At 36.9% G+C, this 16508-nt stretch overlaps 1 protein-coding gene across 15 annotated transcripts in view; it reads right to left on the bottom strand.

The window, feature by feature from the left end:
* The window catches only part of BPTF (bromodomain PHD finger transcription factor), a 58848-nt gene that overhangs the window by 39068 nt on the left and 3272 nt on the right, over window positions 1-16508 (bottom strand). For 11 of the 15 annotated variants that reach the window (XM_054221224.1, XM_054221221.1, XM_054221229.1 and 8 more), the window contains exon 2: window positions 5821-6639. In XM_054221224.1, the coding sequence (XP_054077199.1) occupies window positions 5821-6639 (819 nt within the window). Of the gene's footprint in view, window positions 1-5820; window positions 6644-16508 lie in introns of those variants that run through there. The other 4 variants (XM_054221222.1, XM_054221227.1, XM_054221236.1 and 1 more) reach the window with 2 other exon arrangements.

Raw genomic sequence — 16508 nt, 5'->3', positions numbered from 1 at the left:
TAACAAGTTAGCATTGTTAAGTTTGACAAATTTTCTCAGAAAACAGCTCATTTCAGGAAGACTGCCCACATACTACACATCAAAAAGCAACAGATGAACGTTGACAATCATTTGACACTATGGAATATTCTATGCCTGTAGCTTTCTATGTTAAAGAAAAATTATTATTTAAACTATGTTTCCTCCAAACCAAGAAACTTATTTCGTAACAACAATAGGAATGGCAGCACCTTTATTATTCTTTGTGAACAAAAGCCACAGAAAAGGAAGATAAAGGCAAACACCCAAAACCTAAGATGGAAGGGGAGACGAGAATGCAGGAAATACAGCTTTATACAGCAAGAGGAAAGAAAAGGATGAAACAAAATGCTTAAGTAAAAAGGAGAGGGAAAGGATGCCTTCTGCATTTCCCTGGCAAATGTGCAACGAAGTGGCGAGAGCAAGACACTCCTTACAAACAGGACTGTAGAATAACATGCTGTTGCTAAGTTTATACTTTAGTTACTTCTTAACTCACCAAAGAGGGAACTTCAACCTTTCGTTTTGAACCCCTAGCTCATTACATGATTATTTACTAGACAGATATGCCATTTATACATCATCTTCTATGACCTTACATGCAACAACATGAAGGCTTTATATCGTCTCATCACTCCATGAAGTCAGGCTGTGCTAGTACCCACGTCCAGACAAGCACAAAGGCACAGAGGCTTGTACACCTTGATTAAATTTTGACAGTGATCATCCAAGCGTTTTCTTCTTTTTCCACTTTCTCCCCCCATTTAGCAAGTCTGAAACTGCTACAGCTATGCCAAAGCGTCCAGGATGCGTATGTATGTCACCTGAAAGTCCCACGAAGCATGTGTCTTTTCCTTTCCCATTAGTTCTTTCTATTCTAGTGTTCCATCGGACTGAAAAGCAATTAGCTGTTATCTTCAATTTCCCTATATAACTCAAGAAAAAGCCTTCAGTACCAGTAAAGGTATGCTATATTACAGGCCCATAAAAGCCAGAGGGACGCTGTGAAGAATTAAAACACCAGGCCACAGAGAATATTCTGCAGAAGGCACCTAGAGCTAATCTTCCCATGTGTGATTGGAGACCTACCCATTAAAGAACTGCTCAGATAATATTCTAGAAGCAGACACTAAGGTTATCCAGGAGTATTTTATTTCCCTTCTACTTAATTTATAAAGGGTTTTGGGCACAGAATTTCTCTTGAATTAAAGGCTATCACAGCCCTAGTAACAGAAGTTCAGCAACTGGTTTTCTCTTGACAAAAGCACAGACAGAAAATGAAACAGCGCGAGTTTGCTGTTATGTATGCCGACACGAAGCTCGTGTTTGGTCAGACTTCTTTTCAAGAGTGAGGTGTATGCCAGTGGAAGCCTTGGAGTGCTCGTTACCAACTCACTAACTGTCACAGAACTACAGCAGAAATCATTCTACACAATCCTTTTTGACAGTCAGTTAGTTAAGACTTAAATTAAAAATTAAGAGATTTAAGCTCACTTTCCCTGAAGACCTTCTCGCATGGGCTAAAGGGATGTTACTTTTACCCTTTGAAGAAATCAGAGAGGCTATCATAAAACGAAGCTGGAAAGATGCGAATCTACCCAAGGAGTGGTTCCCAGTGTTCTTCTCCGAGGAGGCAGGCAGCGCTGCCAGCCCGGTGCTGGGACAGGTCTGCTTCCCCTCCAGGGACGCCCCTGAGTCACATTCGTTAAGTGAGGCCAAAGCAAGGGAGAAAAGAACCATATGAATATTTCCTACCTCTTTCAGCCTCCTTTGCTGCCAGGAACTATTCACTGGCAGGCTTTAGAGGCAAGTTTTAAGACTGATAAAAATGACAACAAAGAAGATGCTAGAAAATTTCAAGTGAAGTAACAGTGAAGTGGACACAACCCTTCCTGGATTCCATGCTGATATAGTTAGAAACTGAAGAATTGAGTAAAACGTTTAAAGTAATCTATTCAATCGATGGTCCAAAACCTTTTCAATTAATTGGAGAAAACAGAGGAGGATCCAATAAGCACATAATCAGCACGACAAATCTTGCAGAAAAAAAGTTGAAACTATTTTTGACCTTCACAGATGATACATTCAACTCAGGAATAACAGTTTGTGTCTTATTTCTGCTTTCAAAATGAAAGCCAAACAATGTTTCATTACCTTCTTTGATAGACATATGACAAATCCAATGCATCTCAGTATTTCTAGAAAGATAACTTGTGAAAACACTGCAGCAGTTTACTAGGAGAATGCAAGTCAAAGCCCTAAATTTCCTGACTCGTTAACTTGCAGAAATAACCTTCACATGCAAAACAAACGCAACTGACCCGGAGACATCATACTATATTTGCTAACAGCTTGAAATAAAACCTCAGGAATTTATTTTCTCTTGTCTTTTTTGGTTTTGTTTTGGTTTTTTTTCATTTTAAATCTTGTTGATATTTGCTGATGGGGACGTATGGAAGGAGACCTCCTCAGTATCCACTTTTCCATCTTTGTAAAACAGAAGAGGTTGAAAAGAAAAACAAACCCACAATGATGGGCTTAGACAAGGCTTATTACCCTCAGGACGCAGTGAGTGTGGAAATAAAAGTAGCAGTGAACAACAGGACTACAAAACCCTTTAAAAGACGGGAAAACCAGTGGTGTGAGAGATTTATAACATTTATAAGGGGGGGAAGTAGTAAAAAGCCCTAAAAACCCCTTTGAAAAATAAAAAAATGCAAGAATTTAGGATTTCAATTCTCTAATCCCCCTGGGCAAGATTTCAAATCGGTGTTTGTGCAGATTATTTTTAGATCTATTATATTGTAGATCTGATGTATTTGATCACATGGCATTGGTGAACACATTCTAGTAATTTTAATAAAGCTGATATGATATCATTTCATGAATCTCAGGTTTTAACATTTGACAGTTACCCTTTAAGTTATCCTTCAGTTATCAGGTGTGGTTTGATCTTGTTCAGTATATATATATGCGAAAAGGTTGGGTTTGCAATACAGCAAGCTTACTGAATCTAAAGGACATTAAAAATGGAAGTACAGTTTAATATCTATGTAAATTATTAAAGTGGATTTTCTTGGAATTTAGTTCTATAGTAAATACATTTGTCCCCTTATGAAGTGGCTTTAGCATAAAGTTTTAAGGTACCTTATGCATAAATTTAATTATGGCAAAGTTCTCTGAAAAGCCTAGTGGAATTGGTCGGTCCTGTACATCCCCCACCGCACTGCTGAAGAGCGCTACTGCTGCGGACCTACCAGAACTACGGCCTGTCCGCCTTTTCTTCCAATTCCATCAGGAGGATTTCAAAAATTTTTAACCCAAACCACATACTTCAGAAAGAAGTTGTTCTGGAAGCATGCACGGGCACATTGACACTAGCGGAAGACATAATTTCTAATGGCAACAGGGATGAGCAGGGAAAGATGCTTTCAACCTAGATGATCCGCATGAGAATATGAAAGACAGTCAGGAAACTATTAATGGATGAACTGCATTTCTTCTTGCCTTTGTAAACCTAAAAATACTTTTCTATTTATGTTTTAAATTATTTTAATCACTAACAAAAAAATCAGTAAAATGGAAAATCCCATAAAAATTTTCCTTTTGCCGTATTGTTTACAGTTCTCTTCTATTTTGATGTGAAATGGAATACTAATGTATTTTCTATTTAAATAAATCCCAATTAGGACACAAAACTTTCATTCATAAAACTTGATTTATGATTTTTTTTAAACAAATTATTTGCCCACTGAACTTCTAACAGGAATGCAAAATGATTAAAAAAATATTCAATACATTTAACCTTTGGAGATGTCTTCTCTAGTGCAGCTAAAATCACTACCAATGTGTAAATAACTTTCAGGTGTGTAGATTTCAAAGCATCAAGAAGCACCTGCCTGATTTATTTTCATTTAAAATACATTGAAATACTGCCTGTATCAAAACCTTCTGAACATCAAACATTCTACTTCACTGGAAAAAATACATTGTTTCATAGATCAAGTTTAGTCAAAAATAATTACCAACCTGCCTACATATTGGGGGGGTGGTGCCTATTTACCTCTTATTTACCTATTTGTCTTAAAATCACCTCCCAAGTGACACTGGGTTTTTTTACGTTAATTCCCAGGCCTCTAATGGCAAGCACAATATAATTGTTCTGTCCGTACAGTCGAGCAGTGAGACAAACCCATCTTTAAACAACCTTCTGCTCGACAGTTTGAAAGGAAAGATATAAAACCCATGCACAGAAGAGACTGTAAGTTATTACAGCACAGGTAACTAGAGCAAAAAGAATATCAGCTACATGCCCTTCACAACCAGGCTTTTTGCAAAAAATCAGACTTTCAACTCGTCTTCTGGAAAAAGAAGGTAGAAAATTACGTGTGAGGCAATGGAAAAATTAGGATATCAACAGCTTCGGGCTGACCATCACATCCTGCTGAAGCATCTGAATGATACACACCACATACTGCATATGACTCAGTATAAACATAGAATATAAAAAAAAAAATAAGAGTATAAAAGAGTGCCTGTATCTTTTAAAAGATTACTTGACACTACTGTGGCATTTGTAACTAAAAATAATCAAACATGGACTCTTCCTTTTTTTTTTTTTTTCTTTCACACAAGTGTGAAAGAAGAACACAGGAAACAAGGAGCAGAAGTAATTAATACTTAAGGCATCAGCTAACCATACATTGGAGAAAGGGCACTATATTTTAAAGGACTAAAACAAGTCCTTAGAAGTGTCTTGTTTGCAAGACGTAACGCCATCAACAGTCCGTACAATCCCTTTTAAAGACACTGGCTAAGATCTTAATATTCACTGTAAACTGTTTTGTATGAAATTCTGCTAAATTCATTCAGCTGTGGCTTTTTTACTCCATAACACTGAATGGAAAATTGTATTTCAAGAAATCTAGTAAAACCTCTTTATTTTCCCTAAATTAACAATATCGTTAATTTCACTTAAATACTATTTCTCTTCTATTATGAGAACAATTACATAAGAACATCCTGGTGTAAGAAAAAACAGGCTTCAGCTATTTTCTTGTGAAAAATTTTGAAGTATTTTTATGATTTCAGATTCAACTTTTCAGGTAAAAAAAAACTGAGCAGAAGCCCTCACTAACAAGGGTTTGATTATTATTAATGTTTTGAGATACATTAGCACCTCAAGACCAACCGGTAATAGGAAATTGTATTAAACATACAAAGTAGATCACTTGAAGACAGGCATTTCTTGCTATTTTGACTTTGTTTACACCTACAGAAGGGTTCACGTGCAATATTTTCTGCATTTCTAGTTAATAGCTACGGGGAATACCTTTGAGTGCCTCTGACAGTCTTAGCTCCAACGGCAGACCATCAAACCAGCACCAGCATCTACCAGCCAAATACTGCCCAAGCCAGTGACAGTATACCAAAACTAGTCTGCTATACACCTTCTGATCACAGAGAGTTAAACTACTTTTCAGTAACTTTTACAAGAAACTGGAGAGTTCTCATTAAAATTCCCTTTCTTTTCCTCGCATTTGTGTGTTTTAGGCACATTAAAATTAAGCCGGAGGCCCTGGCATTTTTCTCCTTTTTTATATAGATTATGAGAATATTTATTTTGGAGAAAATCGATGGATTAATTACGTGGTCTTTAGAAATCTACTTACAAAACAGCAAGCAACGGTCTTAACTAAAGCAAGAATGACTTAAATGGCAACAGCAACTTACAGTACATAGTAAAAATACATACAATACGGTATTATTGTTGGGAAAATACTAAATTATTAGTTTACTTACACAATGATTCTTCTGTTCAGGAACCAGTATTTTCGTCTGTGCCTGTCATATCCAATAGGTTCATGTCGAATGTACGGTTTATTTTTTTGGATTTCAGCAACACAGTCAGTTACTCCAGGCACCTTATGTGCTACGCAGACCTCACACTGCCATTCATCTTCTGGCACCTCCTCAAGAGGTGGTTTCACGCACTCCAAATGGTACACAGCTGAACAAGTTTCACAGCAAAGCAAATCCCCAAGTTTGTGACAAACCCTACAATGATCATCATACTGAATAACACCTTCTGACATTAACTCTTCACGTGCAATGTTTGTTGTAAGAAACTGATCCACTAAGAACTGCAGAACTTTGATTTTATTCTCTACTGGTCCATAAGGATAGTCCTCTGTCTCTTGGTAGGGAAGAACATGATGGTATTCCTTGTCACTCTCACAATATACCCGCAGAACCTCTGGCCACGTCATTCCATCTATGAAATACAAAGTGGAATTAACGCTATCTTTGAGGTCAGCAGGTCCAAAGGTAGTATTTGAAGTGTCTTCTTCACGTAAAACTGCTTTTAAAAGCACTATATGCATCTCTGCCATAAGCGTGCACTGCTCTTGACTTACCAGAGCAGCACAGAAGTCCTCAAAACGAAAAGGAGAGAGGCGTAAAACAGTGCCAAAGTTCCTTAGTACCTCATAGATGGCAATAACATTCATTATGTGCTCACTAGGCACCATTAAGTCCTCTGAGGATTTAGGAAACTCCAAGGGTGGGATATCTTTTTCTTCCAATATTGGAGAACGAGGACGATGCACTCTCTGTCTTCTCCTACCTGGAACAAAAAACAACAATAAGAACTTTGCCATTCACACATCAACATGTTTAAACATCTATCATCAGTGACCATATCAAACTTTCTAAGGATTCACACCTTCACGGTTACATAAATGTGGTAATTCAGCAAATAATCTTATAGTTTAATTAACAGCATGAAAATAAAATACACAACCTATCTGAAGTTTTGCTTTAGACACTTAGGGCGGTTGCATTTCCCGTATAATATACATCTGCTGAACCTCTAAAATCACATCTAGAATTTTAATTTTTTAAATTAGTTAAAAAGAAACACATTTCCCTCAGTCAAAATATTAATTTAGAAGTTTTTGTTATTTTTATTCAGCATGACTAGTTTATCATTCCTTCTTGGAATTTTAACTTCAGACTTGAAGAATCAAGCTTCAAACAACAGATATTTTGTATTAAAATACTGCAAGCTATTCTCCTACCCAGCAAGAGTATACAGGAAAGATCATTTCAAGCAGATGTCTTAGGACACCAATTTCAACCAAATTAAAATGCAAAAGAGAACCTAAATCACTCTATCCACTGCTTTCTAACCAGAATATTTCTCCTGGATACCTACAAGCCAGAAATAAAAGTGATATATGTTTTAGGAAAATGCTTCAGAAACTCCCAATTTAAAAAGAACAATAAAAACCCCAAAACAACTGTCCTCGTGCTTCAATAAAACAGGAGAGGTATCCACAGGATAAGGAGGAGATAGAATTATGGAAAGACAAAGCCTAACACAAAAAGCTAACCTAAAGAGCTGTTTCACTACCTAGATGACAAGACACTGAGCATAATTAATTCCGTCTCAGATGCTTATTCAGAGGAGATGCTACACTTCCTTCCCTTTAATTCCACTATCCGTGATGCCAAGCAGAAGGAAAAACAAGAGAGGGAAGTTTCTGTACCCAGCACTACTAGACAGACGAAATCTTTCAATCTTCTATCGAAATGACGAAAGAGTATCCAGCTACACGCAACTGTTTTGCAACCATCAGTTAAAGTACTAGGATGCAGACATTAAACCTACTTCCTTTTTTAAAAAAAAACCCCACACAACCTTGAAGTTTAGAAAATCTCATAAACTAATCATAAAACCATCACCTTGGTTTAAAAACAAGAACTGAGATGAAAACTGGTTTTAGGTCCTCTAAAATTCCGGTCAGCAACTAAATTTCATAATTATCAATTCTAGACAGAGAAGTGGTCAGCAGGACGCATTTTATTCACAGAGAAAATCCAAAGGAAAAATGAAGTTGTCCATAACAGCAACTTCACAGGCACGCTTTAATAAAAAGTGACATGTATTACCCACTGTGTGATCTGAGACTGAAGAGTGATACCACAAGTATTCTGGAATATTAAACTTCACACCAATAATTTCTTGATCAAATTCTGTGAATATCAGACTCTCCAAATAAGCGGTTCAAGAAAATTAAGAGATAAAGTAAGTTCTAGTCATCCTGGATGTTACTATTAGGAGGAAATGGTTCTCTGTGGCATTTGTTCAACTCAACCTACTCCCTCCAATGCTCCCATAAATACAGGAAATAAGTCTAATGGGGAGCGAGGGGAAAAAAAAACCCTAAACGACCTACTGAGGCAAGCGGACACTCAAAGACAGTTTCTGCTGAATCTGAAACCACCACCATTAAACCTTTAATGCACTGAAAAGGAAAAAAAAAGCTCCCAAAAAGAAGAGCTACCTTTAAGAAACATCTCGATGCATAATTGACAGTTTGCCAAAGGTTTCCAGAAGAAAAATAAATCAGTCATTGAGCCAGTATGGCAAGATGACACCAGATACATCTCTCCCTCTCTAACTGTAAAGAATGAAATCTCATGCAACAAATTAGACACTCTGAAACAATATAGAAGATGAACTGCCAGATGTTTCCATTACAGAAGTAATGGGTCAACATCATCTGCGTATAAAAATAAATTTCCAAGTTTAGTTAAGTTTGAGTTCTGACTGTGGAAAATGCAAGAATGCTTGTATGACTGTCTTCCAATATGCCTCTGCATAAATCAGTGGAAAATGTTTAATCGTGGCAAACACACAAAAACACAGGAGTTTCACAGCCAGGCACAAAGCAAGCGTTCTTACAGCAAGAAACATCCACGTTAAACCCAACTCTTCTAGCATCATGATCCAAAATCACGCACGCATAGAAGAGTTGGTTTAATGAAAAGACCCCAAAGAAAAACACACACATGTGCACACTCACAGATTAAATTACTTTAGGGTCCTGAAGCTTCCCTCAATATTCCAGGACGGTGTAGGAACAGTCCTAGCAGTTGGTCATGCAAGACAACAGCGATGCGGAACAGATATTGTGAAATGACTAATGGCCTTCACAGAGTCCAAGTATCACAAAAAGCTGGCAGAGCTCGAAACTAGGATTCTTTTCAGTGTTTGCAATTGTAGCAGAAAAAGGTGTCTGTCACACAGTAAAGCCATAAAAGAAACTGCACTTCAAGAAAGAAAGCAGCAAGAACGATAACCCCAGTTTAGCTAAATTAATCAGAAGTGACAACCCCCCCCATCCACCCCAGTGATTTCAGGCAAAGACAAACTAGAACGAAGGAATGCTGCTGCAAGAAGCAAAGACTCCTTATTGCCTCTCATTTGTTGAGATTTTCTACTCCGAGAACAAAATTATAATTGTCCTATGCATTATTTTTATCCTTCACTGAAAAACACACTCCCCAGACACCATCTTTGTTGATGTCTCTTTCACAAGAGATAAACACTGGTATGTTTGTTACATCAAACTAACAGGAGATGCAAAAACATCAGAACAAGGCATTCCTAATATTTTCTGAAAAAGTTAAAAAAGTTGTCTAACACTTCCTCTTAAAAAGGAAGCATATTGGTACAATTAGAGGTTTAGAATAAAGGTGTTAACAGGACACAAATTATGTCACAATACCATAAAAAGACTATTTCTACTTTGGTGCAAGTACAACGTAACCAATGTGATTGCATTATTCACACCACTCTTCATCTTGTATTTAAATCAATTTACATATTTTCATGTTTGCTCTGGTATAGAGCACAGAAATTTCAAAAGTAATTGTAAAACTAATAGTTCAGACAATGAGGAAAAACATACTGCGTTATAAAATGCCTGCTTCATCTGTCCACTACTTTGTGTCATGCCTGGCGGTACGCAGCACGGCTACTGTCGTACCACTCCACACTCCTGATCCACACCATAAACCACGCTCCGCATCGCAAGAGCTCCAATCTTTTCTCTTTTCAGACACTGAACTGCTTTGAGCAATTCTGCACTGCATATAATCTGGTTGCCAGAGCTAAAAAAGCAAAGTATTCAAAGATGCAGAATATCCCAGACACATTTTTATTGAATGCCTTGGTGGCATAGTATTTCAAATATTTATTTTTTTTTTCTTTCCAATTTCACTTAAAATTTGTTACTGATATTTGCTGTACCCAGGTTGAACTTGAAGTTGAAAAGATGATCGGAGTGTGATTTAGAAATTGAGAAATTCCTAACAATTTGTGCTTAAACATATTACTGGTTAACGCATCAACTGCAATCTCAAGAAACACTCCAGATACCCTTAAAAAACAGACAACCAAAACCCCTAACCAAACCAACAAAACCAAGCAGTTTAATCTCCAGTGCAAAAGATGGACATTCTCTGCCAAGATGCTCATAAATCTTGAAGCATTCTAAGTGGCCGTTGAACTTAAATTAAAAGTGTAGGGTAATGGAGTATGATATAATGATGTCAAAGTGCCGGAGTCTCTCTTCTGAGCTGAATTTTTTTGTATTGTGCTTGTTGGGTGGATAACCCCCTCCCTTCCACCCGCTCAGACAGTGGAAGAAAGGCAGTTTTGAACTCCAAATAAGGACTCTAGGCTTGTTTGCAATTCTGATAACTTCTTCGTTGCTAATTATCTGCAGCATGATGACACCCCATACAGCTGACACTCCGCAGAAGCAGTTTCAAGTTCTGTGAAGGTTTTTGGAAGATCACGGTTCATGTTTACCCAACTGTTCTTCAAATAAAATAAAAAAAAAAATCCCTCAAATTTTGAAAAAAGTTTTCCTACAATAACCATATCCAACTTTTCAAGCTCTTCACCTTCAAGGAAAAACTTCTCTTTTCCACAGGGCAAACTGCCCAAAGCTTGACTTTGACATTCACTGGCAGGCAAAAAAAAAACAAACAAAAAAATCCAACTTCAGTCTCCTCAAACACTTGTACCTTCAAATTACTTTATTGTACTTTTAATTATTTTAGAGACTCCAGGATTTGACAACAACTATTTTTTTTTGTCATTCGTCATGTATTTTGCCCTCCCTAGGGAATTCTGAGTACTATCTGTGAGAAAACTGTTTAAAAAATAATCAATTTAAGTATTTAAGAGAGAAGTGTAAGCTTGTGTAGACTATGCAATTGATGATTAAACAATAACAAAAATTATTTTGATTTGGGAGACTACATATGTGCATTATATTAATATGCATTTTAAATAATATATGGAAGTGAAATAATATAGCAAATGCAGTGCAATGACCACATTGAGCAGTCAACATAGTTACACTGTTGCTCTCTTTTCTTAACTTTATATTACTACATCACCTACTGCCATTAATGTTTTTCAATTTATCTTGGTTATTAAATAACTTTGGGTAAATAATTTTCATGATTTGCCTTGAATAATTTCCCGTTTGTGGAAATGTCTTCTTGTAGCAGCAGGTTTTTTTGTTTTAAGTAGACTACTTTGTCTAAAACAAACATCCAGAGGATTCCAGCACAGGTGTACCAGCAGAAGTTACGTCTCCTTTAAGCACCACCTGACTGGCCAGACTTTTAAACCGAATCCAGATGTATCTACTCTAAGTTAAATAAAGTCAATTTATTCACACTGAAGTTTCCCAAAATTACGTTTTTATTACACGTAAATTGTATATTTCTGAGATCATTTCTGCATATTAACCAAATCCCTAGATCAAATTCCACCTTCAAGTTTGAGCCAGTACAAAGAGAGAAAGTGTCCACTTCTATGCCATTCAAATTCCATAGCTTTATTTGGAAGGTTAAACTGATCTGCCAATAGCCTCCTGCTGCCACGATTGGACTATTTACAGGATCCAGAGCATCTTGAGTGTCTCAGCATTATACTTCTATCTAGCATAAACTTCTCTTAAATCGCGTTCCTTCGCTAGTTGTCTCCAAAAGTGATGAAGTAGTCTGCAATGGTTGCCTCTCCCTATTTTGAATTCTCTAGTTGAAGAGCTGCCTGTAATTAAGATTAAAGAGTAAACAATTTTATTCATATGGCACATTTAATTATAGATATTGATAATTATAGCCTACACTTACCATAATCTATTAAAATAATTCATATTACAAATATTTAAGCAAAACACACTAACAATATTTGGAATAAAATGAAATTACTGAACTAACAGGCTGAGCACCCAAAACCAGATTTTCTGAAGCACTTTAAAAGGCCCCAACCCTTGCTTTATTGATTATTTTTTTTAAATTTCCATCTATTCAACCTATTTGGTTCAAATGCTGACACCTTCAAAATTTAGAAATGAAGTGGAGTTTAAAAGGACCAAAAAGCACGTCTCCATTTTCATTCACAGACTGAAAGAAGAAAAGAGAAAGTCTAACTCTTTACCACAGGAGGATATGGAACTTAAAAATACTTTAACCATCTTTAACATATCTTCTGGTTTATATAGGCTGTTTTAAAACAGAGTATTTGAACGAACTATTTACATCAGTGTCCAGAATACAGAAAGTTTGTACCATGACTAAATAATGACTTCCATGCTCTTTGTGCTTCAATTACCACATACATGTAGCCTAAAAAAAAAAAAATCACAAAAATCCAGTTTTTCCTTGTCTCACTTATGTTACATATCCCTTCACTCCAGTTGCACAGTACTAGTAAACATAGCATTTCAGCCCAATATATTTCAAGTAATGGACTGGTGGATGGAGGTCCTACATAACAAATATTCTGCCAGAACCACTGTCTTGTTTAAACAGGGAGAGTAGCATGACACTAGTATAACCTAAAAAATAAACACTGGTTCCAGCATTTCTTGATTAGAAAGCTGACAACTGGTCTCATTTTTCTTCTCTAAAAACTTCCTCATAATTTCTCAGCACTTGAGCACTAAGACTCCAGCCTAGAGCTCCTGTTCAAGAGTTGCAGTGGAAAGGATAAACTTGATAAAGTATAGGGGAGAGAAAAGACAGACCAAGGAGTTTCAGAGACTTCCGTAATCTATCACAGGAGTGGGGCGGGGGGGAAATTAAAAAAAAAAAAAAATAAAAAACAGAACACACACCACCACCCTCCCGCCACACTCCACAAAATTCACCCCAGCAAGTGAAAAGATTTTCCATTTTCCCCCAATAAGAGATTAATTTTTGGCTTCAAGTGCCACAAATCAAGTCAAACTACACTACTCTTACATAAAAGTCCATCTTTAGTAAAATAAAACTGGGTTGGTTTTGTTTTCCGGATCATGAGTCACTACAGAAACTTCTCAACATAAAGACCAATTGGCAGTTATATGACGTCCTGGAAGCACGAGTACTCCTTAGAAAAGATGCCCTCTCCTATGTTTTCCTTCCTTCTGGAAATTTTGGCTTTTGACTACCCTCCTAAACTCACCAGACTGTCCTGTCTTTGATTGGTTTTAATAAACATACAAGAACGAGACATTTGCTGTCTGAGTACTACTTTGTATTACTACTATGCACCAGTCAGGTTTCAAATGAGAATGTACAGCAACACACAAGTTCTTGTTAGATATCACTGAGAAAACTGAAAATAGTTAATGAAAATCTGTAAGAGAACATTTTTTGTGATTTTTCTTTTCTTCCCCCACCCCCCCCCCCCCAGCAGAATACATAAACTGGATATAGCTACACGTTTGTCACAGCAATATCCAAACCGGTTCCTTAATTAAAAGTCAACCTCTTGGGAGAACATTTGCTCAGCTTACACCAAGGAAGAAAAAGCAGTAAAATGAATCAGTTTAACATAAAATAAGAATACATTATGAAAAGCAGTACCAAAATAGAGAAATCTAAATCTTTTTCTTGGGCTGAGCCAAAATTAAAGGCTTTGACTTATACAAAACACTTTTTTCCCTTTTAAAAATGCCAACATGACAGTAAACATGTTTCTAATATTCACAAGTCAAATAATCTCTTCCAGAAAAAATTTCTGAAGGAGTAAGATGCATTTGTAACTACTTGTAAGTGCAGCTCCAATTCGAATATTGCTCTGCAACAATCATACCTAACCCAAATTTATTTCTTTTGCCTGGAAAAAGAAACAACCACAAACAAGATTAAACTTAATATCTAAATCGACATTAAAAATGAGACATTCCAAGTACCACAAAAGCTTTAGAAGTTGGAAGCACAAATGAAAAAAATAACCAGTTACTAGACTAGATCCTGAGAGCTTCTTCCTGAGAACACTCGTATCGCAGAAATTCTCAACACGTGCTCCCAAATTAAGTTTGACCACTGCCATGAGTTGTACAAAAATAGGTCTTTACGTTCTTTAAATCCCATTTTAGAACTGTAAAACTTTTGGTTGTTTACTTGTTCAGTTTGTACATCTGTCAGTAGTACACTTCTAAATCAAACCAGGGCTCTCTATTCATTTTACATTAAGAATTTAGTTTCTCAACCTTATGGCCATTGGTACACTCTTAGTAGGAGCCAGGATACAAACCCCCTAAATTCTAAGGCATCACTGTAACATTTGGATAACTAACACAAGAGAAGTAGCAGATGAGATCCCACACTGTCATTGTGAGTACTCAGAGTCACACCCTGTTGTGCCTACAAAGCCAGGGGGCAAAAAAGAAAAAAAAAAAAGGGGGGGGGGGGGAAATAGCACTAACACAACGATTTTCAGTAACATTCTGACAGACAATTTCTTAGCTGGCACACACTCAGGATAAATTGTAACTAATTTCAGAAGTTAGTGAGCCCTGAGAGCCAGCCCCCGCTCCACTAAAATCCACGTTTGGTCACCTTACACCAGTTCTATGCAACACAACGGTCAGCTGTGGAATTTTACTGCAGACCTACAAAAAAAGTTTGCACAATAAACTCATCTGCAGTACATCAAATTATTCTGCCTTTTATAACAAAGGTACTTTGACAATGGTACGGTATTTGCTGTACAGAGCTCCGACAAATGCCCTCTTTAGATAAACTGCAAATTTGCATGTCAATACAACAGAATCAGCCACAGTTTTACTCGTTTGGCCTTCTACGCAATTCCTTTGCTAGAGCTCATCTTCTTACATTTTTCATGACCGGCGTGATGAACTAGCGATAGTTCCTCTGGACTACAAATCAAAGTTCAGATTAGTAAGTGGTAAAATAAGAACACGCCAGATTTAATTCAGAGAACGGGGTACCCCCGGTAAGGTGTTTGGGAGGCTGGTAAATCTTCTCACGACAGACAAAAGAGGCTGCATATCTTACTGTCGTATCTCAATGTCTCCACTTAAACAATTCAAGAGCATGAAGACGTGTTAAGATATAAAATTACTACAGACACAAAAAATGCAACACCTCGTTTCCAGCTAAATTCTTTCACTCGGAAGATAAAAGTACACTGGTGAAGTAACTGGTTAACAGAAGTGATGGGCAATCACTGTAAATGCTCAGACTAGCAAAATCCATCTAAAAAATTTATTTAATGTATTTTAAGACAAATCTTTTGGCTCCACTGTTGTGTACTTGCTTGTTAAGGTAACTGATGACTGTTATCTCAGCCAAAATCTAGATGTATAGCTCCTCCTAAAGCTAGCTTTCCAAGTTTTGACAAAGAAAATCAAGAAATGGGAAAAAATGAAGGACTTCTAGGCGTCTTGATTAAATCCTTTTAAAATTCTGCAACATATGGAAAATACTTCATATCTATAATGCAATTGTGACAAGCCTGAAGTAGAACTTATAGTGGACAGGTAATGGCAAAAATCATTAGCGATACAAGATACATAGGATAACCATCCTAAAAGTACCTCTACCTTTGTATCCCCAGAAGGTAGAAGAGAAAGAACCTCACACACACACAAAATCCTTCTACCAAAAGTCCATCCAGCAGAAGACAAAGCAATGATAAACACCATATGCATTCACATAATAAGATTTCACTGTACCACGGTTAAGTGCTATATCAAAGGCATTTATCATTCCTAAGATTTTGCTTCTTTAAATACTTGAATAACAATATAGTAACAAAAGTACTCCTACATCCAAGTTCAAGATATGGTGTAAATTCCCCAGCAGAGCACAAAAATGGATCTTTCTTGGCTAGAGACGTTGCACTGTGATCTTTTAATTCATTGATGCAAGTTTGAAAAAAATGTAAAAAGTCCGTCACCCATTTAAGTGGGATGCGACTTACATGTAAAATCTTGGTTGAAAGGAGAGTTTGATTGGGATCGCAATTTTCCAATGCCCTGCTCTCAAAACATAAACTCTTCAGCCCTCAATACTATATCCTGAAAGTGGTAGTAATTCAGGCTGCGCGTGATTGAGGGAAGATAAGTGCAGAACGATTGCTCAGCATCTCTTCTAGCAGAAAAAAAAACCACAAACTACCAGGCACCACAGCATTCTTTCAGAGACCAGCTTAAAACAATAGAGGAGACACTCCTTCAAGTCCTCCAGTTAGCCACAGGAACTTTGTCACTGTATATTACACTTTGTCTGTTTTGCAGATAAATATAGGAAAGAAAAGGACCCGTATCTAAACATAGCTAAAGACCAATTCTGGCTCAGCATGCACCTGAGTCGGACAGCACTGG

The sequence above is a fragment of the Rissa tridactyla genome, chromosome 15, assembly GCF_028500815.1.
Source record: "Rissa tridactyla isolate bRisTri1 chromosome 15, bRisTri1.patW.cur.20221130, whole genome shotgun sequence".
Taxonomy (NCBI): domain Eukaryota; kingdom Metazoa; phylum Chordata; class Aves; order Charadriiformes; family Laridae; genus Rissa; species Rissa tridactyla.
This window is presented reverse-complemented; position numbering and strand designations above follow the sequence as displayed.